This window comes from Alligator mississippiensis, chromosome 1 (genome assembly GCF_030867095.1).
Source record: "Alligator mississippiensis isolate rAllMis1 chromosome 1, rAllMis1, whole genome shotgun sequence".
NCBI lineage: Eukaryota > Metazoa > Chordata > Crocodylia > Alligatoridae > Alligator > Alligator mississippiensis.
In genome coordinates this window covers 190,667,299-190,689,064 of record NC_081824.1, presented here as the reverse complement: position 1 = coordinate 190,689,064, position 21,766 = coordinate 190,667,299, and the positions used below count along the sequence as shown (strand labels likewise).

The window sequence follows — 21,766 nt, the reverse complement described above, 5'->3', positions numbered from 1 at the left end:
TTGAGAAAGAAAACTCAAGGAATGGACACCCCTCCTCTCCACTCCTGCCTGTGCTAATCCTACCCCACATGCACATTCCTACTCCACATCTATACTAGCTTTCCCTATGATCCAACTCATGCACCCCTACCCACCACAATACTACAAGCCAACATATGGGCTCTGTCTCCCCTGACCTTTAGCTGATCTGTAAGGTTGGGTCTGTGGCCTGATGCAACTGCCACCCCAACTCACACCAATGAAGCTATTCACAAGTTTCACCAAAGTGAGTGAAGAATCAGGCCCGCCCACCCACCACATTGTACAGAGTACAGAGTACTTCTTTCAGTGTCTGTTAACACCTCCAACAGTCCCTCACAGAACATAAATTAATTTACTAGTACCTGAGGATAGACTAGTACCAGCATTTATCAGGCAGTATGTGAATGTCATGTCATATCTCTACATAGGAACAGTGGCCTATTGCAACCCTGCATGGACCTTCAGAAGAGCTTGAACTTGGACTTTCAGTACTAAAACCAAAATCTGACTATTGCTATATAATGAAACATAACTCCATTACATAACAATAGCAGTCTCCATTTCTATCCAAAGGCCAGAAAGGGGATGCAGACACCTATGGTGTGACTGTATTTCACTCAGCCACATAATGCCATTTGTTGGGACTTAGGCACAGTTTGCAATCCTACTCCACATAAGCATACACACAGCTACCAAGCACATGCAGTAGGCTGAGCTCTGGCCAGGCAGGTACAAGATTGCATACGCAAATAATTGGGCTACACAAAGTCACAAAACTGCACCCAGCAATGGATGAGGACCCTCCTATGTTTTAGCCCACAGCTGCTGGTGTTTTCAACATTCACTCAGGAAGTAGAAAATCTAAATTCTGAGCCCCCCTCCTTTACCCAGAGGGGATCTGAACCTATGTTTCACCAACATCCCGGCATAGCGTTCCCACCTGGCCACAGGTTAATATTCTCTCCAACAATCATTTTGAAGCTTCCCTACTGCTCTCCATCCATTTTATCCAATGAGCATTATATACGAGGTGCAGTGGTTCAGCTTCAGGATGAGGGCAGGAAAGGCCTGGATAATGCCTCATCTGGACCTCATGATTGAAGCACAACACTGGGGAGTCAGAGAAGATCTTATAAAGAGGAACCTGGGTTTCCCACTTCCTCCTCTTTATCACCAGGCCAGAAATTCAGAGATTCAGGATTTAGGCTTCAGTACATGTATATAGACATAAGCCATGTACCTGCCTACCCAGAGCACAGCCTACTGCACATGATCAGTAGCCATGAAGTGTGGTTCAAAGACTGTGCATAACTGACAAAAATGGCAGTTACACAGATGGGTAACGACTGTTTAGCTATGTAAAGTGAAACAGGACTGTGCCCTTAGCTAGTGTGTTATATTAGCAGGGCACTGAACCGCACAGGTGGCATGTCACAATCAGCATCAGAAGTGTAACATGCTTTCCATGTCCCTGGAGATATACTGTGTGTTACAAAACACTGCAACTGCTTTGCTGAAAATAAGAAGCAATGCCATGGAAAAAAATGTTATGTACCAATCACATCATTAAAGGCTGCATCATAAAGTATAAGCAGAATGAAACAAAATTGAAATCATCTGGACAACCTTAATTCTGACATTTCCAAATTTGTGAGCAACTGAATTTACAATCTGCATAATGATTTTTTAATCTGGTGGGGCTGAGGGGGACAGGGGTGCTTGTTTGTGGTTGGGAATACAATACAGACATAAGCTACCCCATTACAAATATACCTGTCTCAACATTTTACGTTCAGGCAGAGTTCATGCTCAGTTCTTGTATTAACTATTCCCATAGAGCAGGTATTTACCTCATCATAAACTCAGGGGTAACTCTGCATGAAGCAGGGTTAAAGATGGAGCTGTGTCACTGCATTTGTATTCTTCTTGGCTTGTCCACACAAAACTGCTAAAACACAGTTGCTGCTGTGCAGTTTTGAGCAAGACTCACTCCCTCTCCCTTTGAAACCATTCCAAATGTGCACATGCCCACACACATCAGTGCAGTGCTCCACCCAGACTAATGTACCCCACTTCTGAGAGGAATGTAGCCCTAGTATCTTTCTGCACAGCACTGCATTCTGCATCGTAGGCATACCCTTTTCTTTTTTTTTAAATACAGCCTGATTCTATAGATAGAACAATGCATTGGATAACCTTGTAGATATGGTTAAATTCTGTCTACAGGTTAAGGTTCATATAATAAGCTAACCAGTGTCATGGATTCACAGGCAGAAACACTCCAGAGCAATGGTGCTCAGTCTTTTAGCCTCATGGGCCAGATGAGTGGCACAGGACCTATCTGTGGGCTGGATTGGGCCCTGAGACCCAGCACCACCCCTTACTGCCCCCCCAGGATTTGGTTCCAGGGGCCTGGCATTGGATCCTCCCACCCTGCCACCCCAAAGTACTAGGATTTGGTCCTGGGGGCCTGGCACTGCCCCCTCCCTTCTGCCAGTATTGCATCTCATGGACACACCACCACCCCCCTCTGCCCCCCCTCACCAGGACTGGGGCCACCCCTTCTCTTCTCTGCACTCTGGGATCGGGCACTGGATCCAGCATGCAGGGCTCGGGGCTCTCCATGGGTCCAGAGATTTGGCATCAGGGAAGTATTGCCATTACTCCCCCACCATCAAGTTTCCAGACCCATGGGGAGTCCAACTGGCTGGATGACTTGGCACTGTGGGCCAGATGTGGCCCACAGGCTGGAGATGAGCACCCCTGCTATAGAGGACTCTCTGGTTTCTCTGAAGGTAGGTAGTGGGAGGAGATGATGTGGAGGTTCTGGAGGGAGTGATCATTAGGGGGTGGGTAGAGAGGGGAAATGGAGGTCCCCTAGCTGTGACTGAGAGGAGATTGACCCAGTGAGATTTGCACAGAGATTTTTATGAGGGCTAGGGGGTAGTCTGAATGTAGGATAAGGATTTTGTCAGTTTTGTTTTACTGTATGCTGTTGCCAAAGCATTTGGTTACTTCTTTTTCATACCATTTGTTGTTCCTTGTAATAAATCCATTTGTTTCCTTGTTACTTTACCAAAGTGCCTGTGATAAATCACGATTTCTGGACAAAATGAATAACAAGGGCATACCCATTCAGCAGAGTACGGGACCAGTAAGCTTATACAAACCCAGGGGGGCATCTCTAGGAGCACCCTGACACCCCAGGGTATTGTCATACCCAATACAGAAGGACAAAAAGGGTTTTTAATTTTCCAGAGTTGCTACAATGCAAGCAGGATTACAGTGCAGCACATACTGAAGGCTGCATTCTAAGCCTGCTATTTGCACATAGAGCATGCTACAAGGACATGCTGAAAAGAATTATAAAATATGTCTTTCACCATACTTCTCACTTACCAAAACAACAACTTTCTAGTGACTTGAAGTCCACAGACTGAAAGCTACTTGCAACCATCAGTTCACATAAAGATTAATAGTTCCATGCCAACCTTTGTTATTTTGCAGTGCTATAGTAAACATTTGACAGTAGGCTTCTAAAATGGGAAGAATTTAAACTGCACAGAGCAATTCATCCTCATCAACAGTAATAACCCTAACCATTTGGACAGTTACATATCTTTAGAAGGATAATACAATAGCTGTTTCAAATCAAGTGTCCAAAAGGACTTTTTTGAGACAATAAATTAAAGTTTTGCAAATCATTTCCCCCTTTTTAAACAGAAATGGTGGAGAAAAAAAATAGATGAAAGGAAGAGAAAGTGCACATGTATTGTACAGAGCATTACTCTGCATCTGTTCATAAGATGATGCCTATACTGAAAGTTAAAAAAAAATATTAAAGCAAAAGGATATACAGAACACAACTTTCAGAAATTAAATGTTATCACTCATCACCCAGAGCCTGACAAAGGGACTTTGATCCCAAAAACTTGCAGAAAAGAACAATTTTCTTGCCATTTTCCAGTTGGTCTAATAAAAAGTATAATTTTGGAACCAAGAGTTCTAGTTTTTTGTATGTCTTCTTGTCTCAGACCAACATGGCTACCAAGTACACCCCTGAAACATGGAAGATGCTGAATTTCAGCTGATTCTGGATTTTAAACTTCATTGCAGAACTACAAGGAAGTTTTTTTACCTCCCTGACTTCCATCTGACACCTCCAGGGAAGGAATTCTACCTGATCAACATATCAAAGACCTACTCAACACAGCTCACAAAGACACTCTCATGGACCCAGAGGGACAGACTTCAGCTCTCTCTGTGCAAAAATGAAGTTTATTTCCTACCTATGGGGACTTTTTACCATCTTATACCATCTACACTTTTCCCAGAGCCTGATGAAGGGACTTTGATCCTGAAAGCTTGCAGAAAAGGACAATTTTCTTGCCATTTTCCAGTTGGTCTAATAAAAGTTATCATTTTGGAAACAAGAGTTCTAGTTTTTTGTATATCACTCATTTAAAATATCCTCCAATGCCAACCTGCAAAAACCACACAGTGTACTATTTAAAAAATAAGGCTTAGAAGCGAGATGTCACCATTTAATTGATCAGATTCTTTCCCCTTTCTCCTTTCTGATCTTAAAAAGAAACCAGAATGAAGAGAATGTTTATGGTTATACCAATTACATTGGTCTTCTGACATTAAAAACACACCACACATTTGATTTACTATTGGCACAGACATCAAGAGCTGTAAAAGCATTTGACAAGGCCTAACTTTATACTCAGTGACAGCGTCTACACAAGATGCTTGCTGACTGTGCAGTAGCCCAATACTACTGTGCAGTAGCACTGCATGGCAAAAATCATTACATGATACTACTGCGCAGTAGGATCACAAAAAAGGTGGCCATCGGCCTACTGAGCACTAACTTGGGTTACTGAGCATTCATTTAGTATTTGTTTATACTAAAACGCATTAAAAGATTCTGCAGTGACCTTTCATTAAGATTTGTTTTACGATCTTAATCTAGGTTTTAAAGCAGAAATGGACTGACACCTTTAATTATCACTGTGGAAATGTTTGGATTTATAGACTCATAGAAATTAGGGATGGAAGAGTGGTTGCTTGCAGATGTGGAAAAAAAAATGGTGCTTTACTGTAAACTCAGTGTGCTCCCATGCCGAGCCCAGCGCATGCCCAGAAAAGGCATCATCTTAGTTGGACCCAGCTTTCCCAACATCTGTATAGATCAGGCACTTTACTACGGGCTTTTTGGTGCTTTTATCTAATACCTGATTTACGCATCACTCTCTGCTAGACTCTTTCCAATCTGTTCACAGCTTGAAGCATAGGGCCTGGACCTGGACACAGTCTTCCAGATAAAGCCTCACCAGTGCTGAATAAAAAAGAAGGATTACTCTTCTTGATTTGCAAGTGACCCTCCTATTAATAAGTCTAGAATGCTGTTTAATTTATTTTGCAACAAGAACATATCACTGGCTCATATTTGACTTACAGTCCACTGTAACCCCCAAGTCTTTTTCTGTAGTTCTGCAGCCTCACCAAACATTCCTCAGTGTGTATTATGAAACATTAATTTAAAACTAGGCATCCACCATTCTTATTATTTATTCTCTTTTCTTACTGTTTATCAATATAATTAATTTAAAGAGACCTGGGTATACCTTTCAAAATAAGAAGAAAAGAAATCACAAGTAGTAAAATCTAGCAAGATTGTTGGTATTCAAATTAGGAAAATAGATTGGGAAAATATTATTTTACCATAGATGTTTTTGATGTATTGATCTGTTGGCTGAAGAAAAAAGTTGCAGATTCAGGGTCTGTCCTGTTTCCAATTGACTTACTAGAGAATGTTTTCATTGACTTCAAAATGATCATATGGGAACAAAAGTTATTTTTCTTCTCCTGATGTTCCCAATTCAGCAAGATATGTAAGCATGTCACCTTTAAGTACTTGAAGCATTGAAGTCTCCTGTACTTAAATATTTTGATTAATCACAGCCATCACACATAGGCTTAAAGATCTTACTTATGTAATTAAAAGAGTTCTTTGAATGGACTGTTTAGAGCAGAGTCTTGCAGGATTGGGCACTTAAGCATCTTAGTTATTTTAATGCATTTGCCTTTAACACACAGGAAATTTGTTCATGCACATTTGTTTAGGATGAAACTCACTTTGCCTTATGTAAGTGTTGCCTTATGTAGGCACAGGGATGGACAAAGGTAAAAATCTACCTCCTCTGTCAATACATCAGCAACTACTGCACCTATTAATAAATTAGCAGAGCACCTTTCTGTGCCTCTTCAGGAATTAGCCCCAGACCAAAACATTATTGAAGACTCTGGTGCTCCCAATACCATCTTTTCACTGACCTCTGTGGGGAAGATACGTGGACCTCTATGCAAGATGAAGGAACAATTCTGTGGGCCAGCTAGCTCTCCACTCTTTTTACATTGGTTTTATGATGTAATCCCACTGAAGTCAATATAATTAAGATAACAGAAGTGTGGGAAATCAAGTCCTGGGTGTCTGCTTCTTAAAGCCTCCAGCCTCTTTATGGGCTTTAAGAGGCATATATAGCCTGCTCACCATGCCACAGTGAATAACTCACTGCTTTTCCACCTAAAGGTTAACTCTGTTCATTGTATCAGTTTATGCATCTCAGATACTTGGTGTATTTCAGTACATAGCAGAACCTCATTGGATTACACCATGATGAAGCTTACAAGCAACACCTGGCACAGGCACTCATTACAGCTCCTCAAAATATGGCATCATTGGTACCTGGGCTTTGTGCTGCTTATCTGCATGGAATGAAATGTATCTATTAAAGATTGGGAGACTCATTGCAAATTACTGAAATTTGTGAATTAGGGAGAAATCAAACATACCCCATTAACAAAAAAACCAGAACAATACAATGCACCCCAAATGCACTTTGTTCATTTATTTCAACAGCTGCAGCTTAGTTATGGAAATATAAAAAGTTGTTATTTTTATGTACTTATATTGCAGTAGTACCTAGGAGTCATTAGCCATGGGTCCTTATTCCACTAAGTTCAGCACAAACAGAAACAAAAGACAGTTCCTGCTCTAAAGAGTTCCAGTTTAAATAAATACTTCATAATAGACTCATACATGCCCTGCATGATTTGCAGAAGTAATTAAGTCTTAGGAAAGCGAGACCTCAATGCAGCGCTCTGCTGCTAAAGAAACTGTCACATTGAGATTTTTTCCCCTGCTTCTGTGTGATGCTAAGAACACTTCAGATTATTAAAGTGGAAAGAATTTTAAAAATCAAATCTGTTCTTAGCTCTTTTCCCATGGCATTTCTTTCACTTTAAACAGGAGAAGTGATAGTATCATTTCACTTCCACTTCTGGTTAATTTCTTTTACAGGCCAGATGCACTGGCCCAATGCTATGAGGTAAGGACAGCTGATGGTGCAGTAGAACATTTATTTGTTTGTGCTTAAATGTTTCCCTGGGTGCAACTACACAAGACGTTTACTGTGGAGCTGCCTAATTAGCTCTTCAGTGCATGTCTCAGCACTTACATGCATGGCCCTGTTAGGGCACAGTAAACTAATAAACTCCGCAGGAAGTTAGTACTTGTAAATACAAGTACTATCCTGCTGCAGAGTTTTTTCAGTGCAGCAATGCACATATAGATGCTGTCATGGCTGGCTGGGGTATCAGAGTGCTTCAGTTTGGGGAGTGCCTGCCAGTTAGCTCCACACTGGAGCACCCTCATACCCCAGGCAGCCCCTCCACAACACACTGAGCCAGATCAGAGCAGCCCCCGGCTCACAAGCTGGCTGCCCCCCTGGGCCACCTGCCAGCCAGGGCTGCTCTGACCCAGCTCAATGTGCTGCAATCCCAGGCATACATTCAAATAGCATGCCCAGGAGCAATAAATTCTGATGCATTATGTGCCGAAGTTGATTGCTTTGAATTAATCACACATGTAGATCTCTCCCCTTTGCATTAATCATACAATCATAGAAACATTTTGGTTGCTCTTTGGATTTACAAAGAAATGTTTGTACAAAAAAAATCTAAATTCAGGCTCACATCTGATCAGGCTTTAATCTGTTAGGATGTTTGATGAGAAGAGGATTGAGACGATTTTGTGGTGGCGAGTTTGGAGATATATCTGATTGATGAGGTAAGAATTTAGTCCGGATCCTTCTGAGGGATGTACATGTACAGCTCAGTTGGACTATGCTCATCCCCCACCCACAACCTACCTGAGGTGCTGCACTAGCACATAAAAAGTTATCTCAATTCTGATATAATCCACAGGGCTAATCCACAAAAGTGAGAACAGGGACAAAATCTCTGAGGCTCCACTTATAGAGATCCCATTACATTATGCATCATAGACCCAACTCCCAACCTAATGAATCCCTAGGGATCAATGTAGATCTCAAGAGATTGGCAGAGGCCCTCTTCCTCCAAAAACTTTCTTCTGCCAGCCCACCTCATTTCTTTGTCCATGCTGTTCTCTAACGCCATTTCTCTAATGGACTTTCTCTGGCCAGATTATGGTGGAGGGCGACAGCAGAGATATTAGTGTCCCTACCTGTTTTACTTTTCCAAGGAATCTGCAAGGAGATAGAAGGGTATAATGTTCAACCTAACCCCACCTTTACCCACAGATCACTTGTTCACTACCTGGATGCTGTTCTCCTCCATACAAAACTCAGCCCTGCAGAGCCTTCCTTGAGTTTTGGAGGGAGAATGATATCACAGAACTGCTTGAACCCCTGGTCAGCAGAAGTTGGGAAGATTCAGAGCTGGAAATTCTCCATCATTTATGGATCTGAGAGAGACTCTCAGGGTCTCTGCTATTTCCCCTCCTTTTCTGCACTATGGATCAAGCATGCTTCTGAGCAGAAAGGGCTGGAAGGACCTTTGATATATCTTAGCACAATCATTAAGCTATGCTAAATTCCTTTCTCTGGAGCAGCACTTTCCACACCTTCCATGTCACACTATAGAGAAGAACAGACAATATTAATTGCAAACACATACACAGAAATGTTATTGTTGTAGAGTTTCAGAGGTATTAATACATAGTGTTTATATTCAGGTAATTAACTTTCAGCATATACATAGATTGTATTTTTTAGATATCATTAGTTTTAGCACAAGGTCCTTGTCAACCTTTGCTCTTTGCATAACACGTGGAAATCAGTGGTTTAAACACTGATCACTCTTCAAACTGGTCTGGGGGTTGTATAATCTGTTCTTTGGCTAGTTCCATGTCTTGTATTTTTAAGATTTTTTTTATATGAACTATTGTAAGATTTTCTCTTCTGGACAATAGCTAGATGATATATTTATATTAATTGTCAAAATTCTGAACAATGACCATATTCTCTTTTGAATTCCAAGCCATTTCTCATTGAGGTCAGTGAGAGTTTTGCCCAAGTAAAGACCCAAGTAAAGACTAAAAGACTACAGCATACAGTTCTGTAAAATGAAAGCAGGAGTGTCAAAATCATCCAGCATTGTGGGCTTCATGAGCTGGATCGGGCCCAAAGACTCCCTTCCCCCTCCCTGCCTCATTCCCAGCTGGATCCAGCGCCTGTATTAACTACTCTGAGATCCGCACAATATACCCTGGGCAGTCCAGGATCTGTGCTTCACCTGACACCCGCCTGTAGCCAGCTGGTCTGGGACACACGCCACATGCAGTACCCACACCAACCAGTTCAGGACCTGTGCTGTATGAGCACTGCATGCAACAGGGGTCCCAGGCCAGCTAGAGTGGGTATCACATACAGCACAGATCCCAGAGTGCGCACCATATGGGTCAGCTCAGATCTAGGGGCAGCACTGGGGGCTGGGTAATGGGTCTCCATGGGCTGGATCTTTGACACCCCTGATCTAAAGTATTTTTACTAGATTATTGATAAAACATTAAAAATCACAAAGTTGGTTCTATGATTTACTGCACCATTTGAATTAAATGCATTGACCATGAATAAGGATGACAACTTACTGAGTTATATAGCACCTGGATATTATGTCACCTGAAGAAAAACATTATAATGATATTAGCAGTATTCATAAGTGCCTTCATTCGATGTGTAGGGAATCACTATTTCATAGCATGGACTGATTTTTCATCCATTCTACTGGGTGTTCTGGGCATTCTGTCCCTTTTATTTCTCCTCTCCAAAATAAATTTTTGTCCATCAAAATTAAATGTCTTTCACATTGTCTATTTGTCTCTTTGTACATGGCTAGTTCAAAAATATGTCTTTTAAATATTAAACACACAACAGTTTGCTTACAAGCAGAACTGTAAACAACATCTTAGTTCTTTCAGATTTCTTTTCTAATTGTAGTAAAAGTATCCCCAAGGAGAGAAAAACAGGAGGTTTGCTCACATAACTAGCTTTTATTGCAGTCAACAGACCTGCTGTTGCAAAAAAGGCAAAGCAGATCTAGCCATTAAAGTCCCAGGGCTACCCTGACCCTTTACATCTCACCAGAGGTATGGTGTAACACATGGCTAAGCCATGCAAGGATCAATCCAGGGGTGGGATTGTGACTTTTCTGGTTCTCCATACTCCAGTATGGGGGGAGGGGAAGGAGCCATTTACTGCAGTTCTTTAAACACCTTCTGACTCAGCCCTTCTAGCAGGCATACGGGGAAAGAGGAACCATTGCCTTCCTCCCCTCTCAGTCAAGTTCACACACCACTTCTTTCCCTGCACCTGTAGTGGCAATTCAGGCCAGACATATATTGGGGCAGGGAGGTGCTTATGCCCCTTTATTCACTTATGCAGCAAGTCAATGGTCAGCAATAGTCTTGTTCCAGTTTCTGCGCCACAAAGTTGAACAAGATACCAAATCTAAATGAAAACCCATAAACTTGCATGCCCGGTAAGTCACCAATTATCCCATGTGGTTATACCCTGTTTGCAATGCAGAAAGGTCAGCTTTCAAGCTTTGCATCTAATATGAACTAGTGCTTAAAGAATTACATTTTAAATTCCTGGTAAAATGCCATAATTGATAATCTGTTTAGATTAGCATTTCCAAAAAAAGGGTTTTGGACAATTGCTTTGTTGTTATGTGGCCTTTTTTCATTTTAGGTAGCATAGCGCACAGTACAAATCTGTTCTTCTCAATTAAATTGCACCTCCGATGCAGAGATTGGGATTTATTCTGCTTCTTCAGGTACAGCAGGATCCATATGCATCACACCAATTAACATTAAAGTCAGCCCTCTGACTAAGTCCACTACCTTCAGTGAAACAAACTCCCCAAAGTGCACCTTTGTGTATATTTATCCATTCAGAATTCATAGGCAGTGCTTAACTTGCTCACAGCTGCCAGCTAAGGAGCGCTTAGATAACACTGTTGCTTTATAGTGGCTCACATTGCCACCTAGCCTTGTTTGGCTACTTAGGAAAAAAAGGAGATGGGAAAAAGGGAAATCTCCAGACCTTAGGAAAGGTCATTTCTGTGCTCCCTGCATCATGAGAGGATGGAAGGTGCATGGAAGGCATGGCAGAGTCTGCAGCCCAGTACTCTTCCTCCAAGCAGGTTGGTGAGGAGGAGGAGGAGGAAGAAAGAGAACAGCGAGTGGGTATCCTCCATGCTTTGTTCATATTGGCTAGGAAAGCTAGTCCTGTTACTCTGAAGTCGAGTGGCAGGCAGGGTAGGTTCCTGCTTGTTTATTTACCTCTCCCAGAAATGCCTACTCTTCCCCTTGCTTGTATTTTATATTCTAGTTTCTCTCTCTCCTTCTTATACTCTGCTTTCTGCAGTCCTTTCATGGCATCTGATAAAATGAGCTCCATATCACGAAAGCTTTTATATATATATTATATATACACATACATACACATGCACACATGTGCACACACACAGCTACTTAGGAAAGTGGATGCACCATGAAGTGGGAAGAGAGCTGTACCCTGAAAAGGACTGCAGTACATCTTTCCCTCTTAAAAGCAAGGCCATCGCAGAAATGAGACTGTAGCCCTGATTTTCTGTTCCTTCCCAGACCCTTCTAGTCTGGAAAGCTGTGACCACTCCTTATGGGAGGCCGAGTGCAGAGGCTGAATCTAGTTCTCTATTTACTTAACAGCCTTCACGAACTAAAGAGAACTGAGAGCAGGGTCCTGTTCTTTTCAGTTGCTCCATAACACACCATGTGCTCACCTAAAGCACCACATATAATAATAATTACAAGGGAACTATTTAGGCACTGATTCAATAAAGCACCAAAACATAGGTACCAAAAACAAATCTTCCATTCTGCTGAATTTCCACTCCATAGTGACCGACTTGATCAGCCAGTGACACTATCCTGAGACATTGGTTTGTTTTCTTTTGTTTCTTTCAAATGATTAAATTGTTCAAAAACTCAAAGTAGTCTCTAGAGAAAAAAAAAGTTAAATAAATTGAGCTTGGAATATTAGAAGCCCTGGCTGACTGTAGGAATTGATCTTTACATAAAAAAACAAGATTTGCCACAAAGATGGGTAGTGGTTTCTTGCAAGAATACAGTAGTCTTTCTCTAAGAATACTGTGTGGAGATATGATCTATTTACAGTCACAATTATACATGAAGATGCATTAATGTTATCAAGAGTATCTTCACTTTGAGATTTTATCAAAAGGCTATTTCCTCAAGAAGATATTCCAATTAAAAAAAAATTAAAATCCTTCCCTAGAGTCATTTGAGTTTCCCACTGTAGATCAAATAAGTGTAACTGTCTGCCTTTGCTTTATCATAACGTAGTTCATTATTGTTCTAATAATTCAGTAATTTTGTATTTCTTTTAATATGGGGATCTTATGTAATATAAATTATACAAGTTCTTAGTCTCTCAAGGAGCCCCAAAAAACAATGTCAAAATTTAGGCCTAGATCCTGCAAACATACCTGCTTAGTTTCAAGCATATACATAAATACCTACACAATTGCAGCCCTGTTAAGGAAGCAGTTTTACTTGCAAGCCTCTATGTGAAAGAATCTGGATATCACTGATACATTTTCACATGCAATTGTGACATTCAAGGCATTGTCCCTGCCACAAATTTCCAAGAGAAATACTCGGTTACTCTCAAAAAAGAAGATATTATCCATCCTCAGCACACTAAATGGCAAATACTATTTTTCTTTATTTAAAAAAAAAACAACCCTAAATTTCAAGCCAGATAGACAGACCTCTCATCTCCCCACATTCTTCTTTTTTTCCCACCCTCTCCTCGTGACCATCTTGAATTTGAGTCATGTCATCATTAACAAACAATTATTCAGAAGTTTTCCTGGCAATCTATTGACTTCTCACATCCCCTGGATCCCCTTGAAATCAGTGGGAATTCCTTGGATGACTGTAGCTCACTGGGATGAATAAAGGCAGGATCCAACCCAGAGTACAGCCATCAGTTCTTGTGTTTGACTTTAAAATGACTATTCAGTTACATCAGATGGCAGGGTAGGCATGCACCGTTATAGACCAAGCGAATAAAATATTCAAGCTGTTCAGCTGAACCCACAGTCAGGCAAGGAACATAGGAGCACCAATTGTCACCCGGACATGCTATGACTATTTCAGAAGCGATCGGCAAAAGTTGGAATCTCAGGCAGGTGCTACAGGGCTGATGATATAATGGGAAGTGAGATGACACTGAGATCTCTCTCTCTCTCTCTCTCTCTCTCTCTCTCTCTCTCTCTCTCTCTCACACACACACACAGGAAAGTGAGACAGAATCATAGAATCAAAGGACCAGAAGGGACCTGTAAGATCATCAAGTCCAGTCCTCTGTCATGGGCAGGAGGTAACTGGGCTCAAACAGCTCAAGGAGGTGCTTGTCCAGCCTCCTTTTGAACACCTCCAGAGATGGCGACTGAGATGACACTGGGATCTCACACATGCACACACACACATACACATACAAAGGAAAGTGAGATGACACTCAGATCGGGCACGCACGAACACACACATACACACACACACACACACACACTGCTTTAAGGATATAAGGAAAAGTGAGATGACACCGTGAGATCCCACACACAGACACACACACCCCAGACTTGTTGCGGTCTAACTCAGAGGACCCTATCCCTATCCTTATCCCTGGCACTGCGGCCGCCGAGCCCAGCCCTCGGGCTGCCCCCAGAGCAGGGGCCGGGGGGCCGTCGGGGACAGCCCCGCGCAGCCGAGGCCGGCGCTGCCTCCCCGCCAGGGAGGAGCGGGCGGTGCGAAGCGGTCCCGCCCGAGCCCCGCGTGCGGCTGCGGAGGGAGGCGGCAGCCCGGCGGGGTGCCCGCAGCGAGGGGCCCGGCCCAGGGGGGCCATACACGCGGGACGCCCCGCAGGCAGCACTCGGGCCATGCCCCGCGCGGCGCATCGCACTCCAGGCACCTGCCCGCTCGGCCGGCTCTCACCATTGGAGCGGCGCACGATGTTCTCCAGGAAGGTGTTCTGGGGGGCCACCAGCCCCCGCCGGCCCCCGGCCATCGTCATGCCTGCGGCAGGCTGTGCTAGGCGCTCAGCGCTGCGCGGGGCCCGGCGCCGGCTCGTCCCGCTCCCCGCACCTCATGCCGCCTCCCCGCCAGGACCCGCGCGCCTTTGCAGCATCAGCTCCGCCAGCCACAGCCTCCCTCGCCCGCAGCCCCGCCGCGCCCGGCCCGCAGCGCCCTCTGCTGAGCGCCTCCCCGCACCCGCGCCAGCGCCGGCCGGGCCATGCCTGAGCGAGCAGCGCCACCGCCTGACTGCGGCACCGCAAAGCGCGGCTGCCCGCTCCGCCGCCGCAGCCGCCGCCGCCGCCGCCTCCTCGGGGCCGGGGCCGGGGCCGAGCTGTAAGCGCCTCTCCGCCACTTCAAGGCTCGAAGAGGAAAGTTACAAGCGGCGGAAAGCATGGGGCCCTGATGTCTGTAAGGGCAAGAGCAGAGAGAGGTAGGTAGCCCTGTGAGGGGAGAGCTGGCAGGAGGCAGGGGGGGACGGCACCTTGAGGGACCGACTGCATCAGATGTACTGCCCGCTTTCGTGATTTCTGGCGTTGTTCTTAAAGTCTACGCTTCGGGAATGTGAAAAAACTTAGTTCTTTCTTTTATATATATTTGTGTGTGTTTTCTTTTATATACTATTTCTTCTAAATATTTATTATTTATATGTGTATATAAACAATAAATATATATAATATGTAAACATTATATATATAATATATAAAAATTATATATTATATATATATAATTTTTACCTAAATTTTATATATATACGTTTCCCTCGCTTTATGTGGGTTCTGAATATGCAAATTCGCTCTTATGCAATGACTTTTTATATCAAAAATTCGTTATATATGAGGTAAATTCATTCTTATGCAATCGGTGTGGTGGAAGCCTGCAGTCAACTGCTTTACGCAGTGCGCTGTGGGAGCGATGCACACCAAAATATAGTCTCCTGTGTGGATCTGTGCTCCTCACTCATTGTCTGCGACACGTGTTTCTGTAGTTGCCATCCCCATTATGGTAACATTCACCACCAGCCTGTGCTTGTGTGTACTGACTGCTGTTAGTGAGTACCAAAATTGTCTTGTAAAAGTGGTACAAATGGGTCTGGGGGTCAGTATAGTTGAGGTCTTGGAATGTATCCTTATTTGTTACATTGTAAAATGGGTTCCCTTTATGCGAATTCAAGTTATGAGCCGTTTTGCAGGAACACACATGCAGCATAAAGTGAGATAAATCTGTATATTAATAAAAGAAAGAGCTAAGTTTTTCAATTCCCAAAGCATAGAGCAGGGGTTCCCAAAATTTTTATGCCACAGCCCAGCAACCCATGTTGTCCTTTGCCCTGGTTATTAGATCTCTGTGAAACCAGGTTTTTCTTCCTTCCCTTGTGGCAGTGTAATTTTATTGACTTCTGCAAGCTGCAAACCACAGCCCGGCAGGCCCCGAGAGTGAGGGGTAGGACAAAACCTGCACTGCCGCAGGCCCTGTGGAAGGAGCCACAGCTTCTCCGCCCAGCTCTGGGGGGCCACAGTTTGCTGGTCCACAGTCACTTCCATTCCGGCAGCTGACCACAATGCTTACCGACAGCCAACTTACCGTGGCCTGGCACTGGGCCGTGGCCCGGGGGTTGAGAACCCCTGGCATAGACTTTAAGAACAACGCCAGAAATCATGAGAGTTGGCAGTACTACACAAGATGTATAGAAAGAGGACAAGCTTCCCTGAACCCAGGTTCATTTCTTTAGATGCTGAATGAAAATCACAGAAACTTAGAAATTGAGGGTTGGAAGGGACCTAGGAAAGTCATCTAGTCCAAACCCTTGCTCAGAGCAGGGTCATTCCCAACTATATCATCCCAGTCAAGGCTTTGGCTAGCCAGGTCTTAAAAAACTTATAAGGATGCAGAGTCCACCACCTCTCTGGGTAACTTGTGCCAGTGCTTCATCACCCTCCTAGTGAGAAAGTTCTTCCTACCATCTAACCTAAACTTCCCTTGCTACAACTTGAGACCATTGCTCCTTGTTCTGACATCTGCCACCACTGAGAACAGTCTACATCAGCGGTTCCCAAACTCAGAGTTGCAACCCCAAATTGGGTTGCAACATCAGCAGATGGGGTTGTAAAAAACAGGGATCCAGGTTTTCTGTTCAGCACAGAAAAACACAGATTTTCTCCTTTAACAGAGAAAAATGCAGATGTTTTCCTATAAAGGAGAAAATAAAGGATTTCTCCTTTAAAGGAGAAAAACATGGGAAACTGGGTTTCAGAGTTCCAGCCTTTGAGGGGCTGCTTGGGGCAGGAGGAATGGGGGAGAGCAATTGGAGAAAGGAGGCGCCACATGCATGTTCATGTGCACATGCACATAGCATCCAAGCAGCTCCTGCAGCTCCCTCCAGGTAAGTGTATGCAGGGAAGAGGGCACAAGCAACGCAAGGGGAGGGTGGGGGAGCACAGGTGTCACAGTGGAGGGGGTGGGGGGGCCAAGGCAATGTAGTGGAGGTCATGTGCCCCTCAGATTTCTGCACCTGGTGCGGGGCGCAGGGCTGCAGCTGGACCAGACCAGCTTCAGGCAGAAGCCACCTCCATGGCTTAGCTGGCAGGACCCTGTGTGGGAGGGAGCACTGCACTGCTATGACCACCAAGGTGAGGTGTGGCAGCAGCATGGAGTTGTGCCCCTGCTGCTGCCGAGCAGGGAGGGGGCACCTCAGTTTGGTGGCCATGGCGGTGCGGCACACCCTTCTGCACCAGGTCGCTCCTACTGAGCCATGGAGCCCAAGGAGGAAGGGCAGCAGGGCAGCCCATATCCTGCCCCCACCCCCACCATGGGCTACACTCTGTCTGTGCTGCCTATGTGGGAGGGAACCGGGAGGCGAGGTGGGGAGGCCAGGCTCTGCTCCAGCCACAACAACCACCAACAGAGGCTAAGGCACTGCTGGGAAGGGCAGGAGGCTGCAGGCCCTGGCCCTGTGGCCTCTGGTGGGGAATGGGAAGCTGCAGGTTGGGAGTGAGGGGCATTGGCAGGGTCAACGAGCTGTGGGTTGGGGGTGAGGAGCACCTGGAGAGGTGGAGGGCTGTGGGTTAGGAGTGAGGGGTCATGCTGAGGAAAAGTTTAGGAAGCACTGGTCTACATCCAAGCCCGTCCATTGGAAGTGCGTTTGCCATGCATGGAAAGGTTCTTTAAGACCCACCAAAAATTAACATGAACTCAGCCCATCAGGACAGGGGGTCCAGTTCTCTCCTCTCCGCAGAGTAAATCAGTCACTGAAGTCAATAACATTACACTGCCACAAGAGAAAGAAGAAAAACCTGGCTTCACAGAGATCTAGTAACCAAGAGCATAACCAGGACAAAGAATAACAATGTCCATAAAAGAAGTTTAAACAATTAAATTGTGACTAATAAAACTTTACTAACTTTCACAAGGTGCTTTAGTATAATACAACATTGTACTTTTCAAGCATTTTGCACCTCGGAGTCTCAAAGCACTAATGAATTAGTCTCGTAAGCATAATGAATAAGTCTTAGAACACCTCTGTGAGGAAAATGAAAGTAAGCACCATGATTTACAATACAGACAGAAACCAGTAGTGTAACTGAGAGAAAGCGACAGGACAGTAGCTCTGGGCACAGCCTTTGTATGGAAGATCAGTGAAAGAGCTGCTGCGAGAGTTGCCAGCCTGCCAGGATTGCCCTGAAGTCTCTAGGAATTAGAGATAAATCTCCAGGAGACTGCTGAGAGTCACCTGGGAGATAAATGATAGGGCATTCATTAAAATAAATATTAAATATTGAATCTGATTTATACAGTTGCCCAGTGGGTTTTTAAAACATAATAGTAATGTGCATTTGCCTTTCTGATGAAAAGTCATTAATATCATTACATCATGTGATGAAGCCTCCCGGAATAGATTCAAACAGAGTTGGCAACCCTAGCTGCTGCAGCAGCACTACCCTATGTGTTGCTGCTGCCCAGGGCATGAAGCTGCCCTGTTATGCCTCTAGAAGGAACAGGGGCCTTGACATTAAAGCCTTTGATGCTGGACTCAGCAGTGCCATAGCAGCAAAATTTGGCACCCAAGGCAAAGTCCGCTGCAGTAGCCTGCCCTCCCCCACCCCAGTGCTTGCCTGGAAGTACATGCAGCAGCAGAAGCCACCCTTCCCCCGTCCCTGTGCCCACCCAAACGAGGTGCTTGCAGCTCCATCCCACACCCTGCCCTGGCTGGACAGCACCTGTTGGCACCCTTTCACTTCGACGTCCGGAGTGGTCTCCCTGCTCGCATCCCACCCCCTTGCTACAGGACTGGGGCTGAGTACTCAGTTTGAAATGGGATGGTCCTCCTCTCCAAAATAGTCATAGGCCCAGATCTTCTGCTGATTTCAATGTGGCTGCACATATTTACTCGAACAGATGAGCTGGTCCTTTATTTACTCATCACTGTAGGCTGTATTTCATTCATTCCCCAGAGGATTTATTTTTGAAAAACTATTTTGTAGCATGTGGCCAGAAGTATATCAGCTTAGTTGTAGGGAAGAGATAAATGATTTAAATAAAAGTTTTGATACCAACTTAAATCCTTTGATGTCTTTGAAATATTTAATGTATAAAGATTTTTTGTTCATGGATTAAATTACTTTGTTCTTTCCCCTTTAGCACTCTACCAATGAGTAAGATATACAAGATCTCTTGAAAGTCCAAGGTACCAATACTTCTTTTGTTCTTGTGCTATTGGCTCTTATTTGCTATAGTGTCTTTTAAAGCGGAGCTCCTTCAGGTTTTGCCTGTCTGTATAAATACAACAGAATTTTGTTCACATGTACTCATTCTCTCACACACACACACACACACACACACACACACACAAAGTGTGGTTCCAACTTCAAAAAGTGACTGTGCAAATAGAATTATAGGCTCCTCTGTTTATTATAAAGTTTTTTAAGAATTTAAGCAACTGAAGAAAGATAAGTACCTGGTGGGATATTCAAAACCACTTAACTCTTATTGAAATCGTGGATTTTGAAAAAATTCTATTCGTACATCAAGTGTCAGAACATTTATTTCAGCTAGCTCCAGCATATAAAGGAACTCTAAAGATACCTTAATGAGCCATGTAGAATTTCATGGAGTAGTAGAAACCTCACCTCACAGAGCCATTGTAGTTCAGAGTGTGCAACTTCCCACCAACCCATGGCATAGCTGCTTGGTCACAGGAAAGGGCATGTTTCACTGTGTTGGAATAAGTTAGCCCAGCTTCTGCATTGCTCTAATTCAAGGGCAGGCAATTATTTTGGGTGGAGGGCTGCTTACCCAGTTTTGGCAGGCTGTCGAGGGCTGCATGGGTAGGCTCGCCCCTTGACAGGTGCCCTGCCCCCTGGTCACCATTTTGGAACCAATGTCCTAATGTCTTGGGACCAATGTCCCAGGGGCAGCACCAGTGGGGCCCAAAGTGGGGCACAGGCTGACAGGGGTCCGTGGAGCCAGGCTGGTCTGCATCAGTAGGGAGAGTGGGGAGCTGGCTTGGCTCCATAGAGTCCCTGACAACTGGGACCATATGCTCCTGCCGGCACTGGCCCCGGGACACCAGTGCAGGCCCTGTGTTCCCACTGTCTCCTGCACCCACTCACACCCAGTGCCCCCTAGTCCCACGGTACAGGCAGGGGGCAGCGCACAGCCCCGACCCCCTGCTCGCCGGCAGGGAAGAATCTGGTGCTGAGCATGGGGAAAAGCAGCCCCTCGCCTACCCCATGGCTGGCACTCCCTGCTGCAGGTGCTCGCAGCCCACGCAGGGCTGTCTGGAGCAGGCACAGGCAGCCTCAGGGGGGATGCGAGCAGCTACAGCATGGGGCGCTGGCCAGGAGGTGAGGGAGGGGCCGCTTTTCCCTGCACTCAGCACCAACTTGTAACCCGCCCCTTCTGCCACCCTGGGCTCCAAGCCAGCTCTGGGCTTGCCCATTGGTGACAGCAGCTGCAGCCCCAGCACTTGCCGCGCCAGGCAGTGTGGGCTGTTGCTGCCTGCCCGGAGCTCGCACACTGGGCAGCCCAGAGGCAACAGTGGCAAACACTGCCAGGCACAGCAAGTGCAGGGGCCGCAGCTGCCATCACCATGTGCAGCCCTGACGGGCGAGGCCGGAGCTGGTGCGGGGCTCAGGCTGGCAGTGGGGCCAGGTTACAAGCTGGTACTGAGCGCAAGGTGGGGGAGAGAGGCCTCTCGCCCACTCCATGCCCAGCACCCGGCACTGCAGCTGCTCACAGCCCACCTGGGGCTGCCTGTGCCTGCTCCAGACAGCCCCGTGTGGAGGCACTGGCCATGGGGCGAGGGAGAGACCGCTTTCCTCTGCACCAGAAAGGAGCCCGGGGAAAAGCTGAGCCCAGGGAAAAGCAGCCCCTCCCCTGCCCTGTGGCCAGCGCTCCCTGCTGCAGCTGCTCACAGCCTGCGGGGCTGTCCAGAGCAGGCACAGGCAGCCCCATGTGGGCTATGAGTGACTGCAGCATGGGGTGCCAGCCACAGGGCAGGTGAGGGGCTACTTTCCCCCTGCCCATGCTGAGCTTTTCCCAAAGCCACTTTTCCCTGGTCTCATTCCTTGCCTGGGGTCCTCCCCTGCCTTTCCCCACGCCCACCTTCCCCCTTACCTGGCCAGGGCAGCCACATGGTCCCAGGCCAGAAGCCCCTGCTGGGGCTTCTGGCTGAGGGGGCGGGGCCAGGCAGGCCCTGCTGTTGTGGGAGCCCACAGGGCTTCCCCTGGGTCCTACTGCCTTTGCTTCCTGTCATTTTTTACAGGAACCAAGGGCAGATAAATATTAATTTTCTAAGTTTCTTAGGGGCCCCGCTGGCCAGATAGAATGGCCTCATGGGCCGTATTTTGCCCACCCCTGCTCTAATTCATATTGGAAACTGAACCAGCAGTTGGTCAGTTTTAAGATCAGAGGGATACAAAGCATCATAAAGCCAGATTTTATTCTGATTATAAATATGTATAAATGACTATAGGAGAGGGAAGGCAAGTAGGCGTTTCCTTTATCTTCTACCTTCAGGCTTCATGCAGATGAAGTGATTTTTCCATTACATACATACATGAATGCTGTGTTAACATTTCATCTTGAGCATTCCTGCATCAGTGTCTATTTCTGTTAGTGGAAGAGTTTGAAGTATCACAAAGATATAAACTATATTGTCCCTGGAGTAACATTGCCCCTGGATCATCCTACTGACTTCACATCTGTGATTGCATGTGTAACGGACTGTAATAGAAGGGATACTCACCGGTAGGTGGTGTCCTACGGTGAGCCAAG

The 21,766-nt window shown here is 45.5% G+C and overlaps 1 protein-coding gene across 1 annotated transcript in view; it reads right to left on the bottom strand.

Annotated features, from left to right (window-relative positions):
- The window catches only part of LOC102565928 (potassium voltage-gated channel subfamily H member 1), a 92,286-nt gene extending 77,702 nt beyond the window's left edge, over nt 1-14,584 (bottom strand). Inside the window, exon 1 of the mRNA XM_059718163.1 lies at nt 14,414-14,584. Coding sequence (XP_059574146.1) covers nt 14,414-14,492 — 79 coding nt within the window. The 5' untranslated portion in view covers nt 14,493-14,584. The remainder of the gene's footprint in view (nt 1-14,413) is intronic.
- Between the last annotated feature and the right edge of the window lie 7,182 nt (nt 14,585-21,766).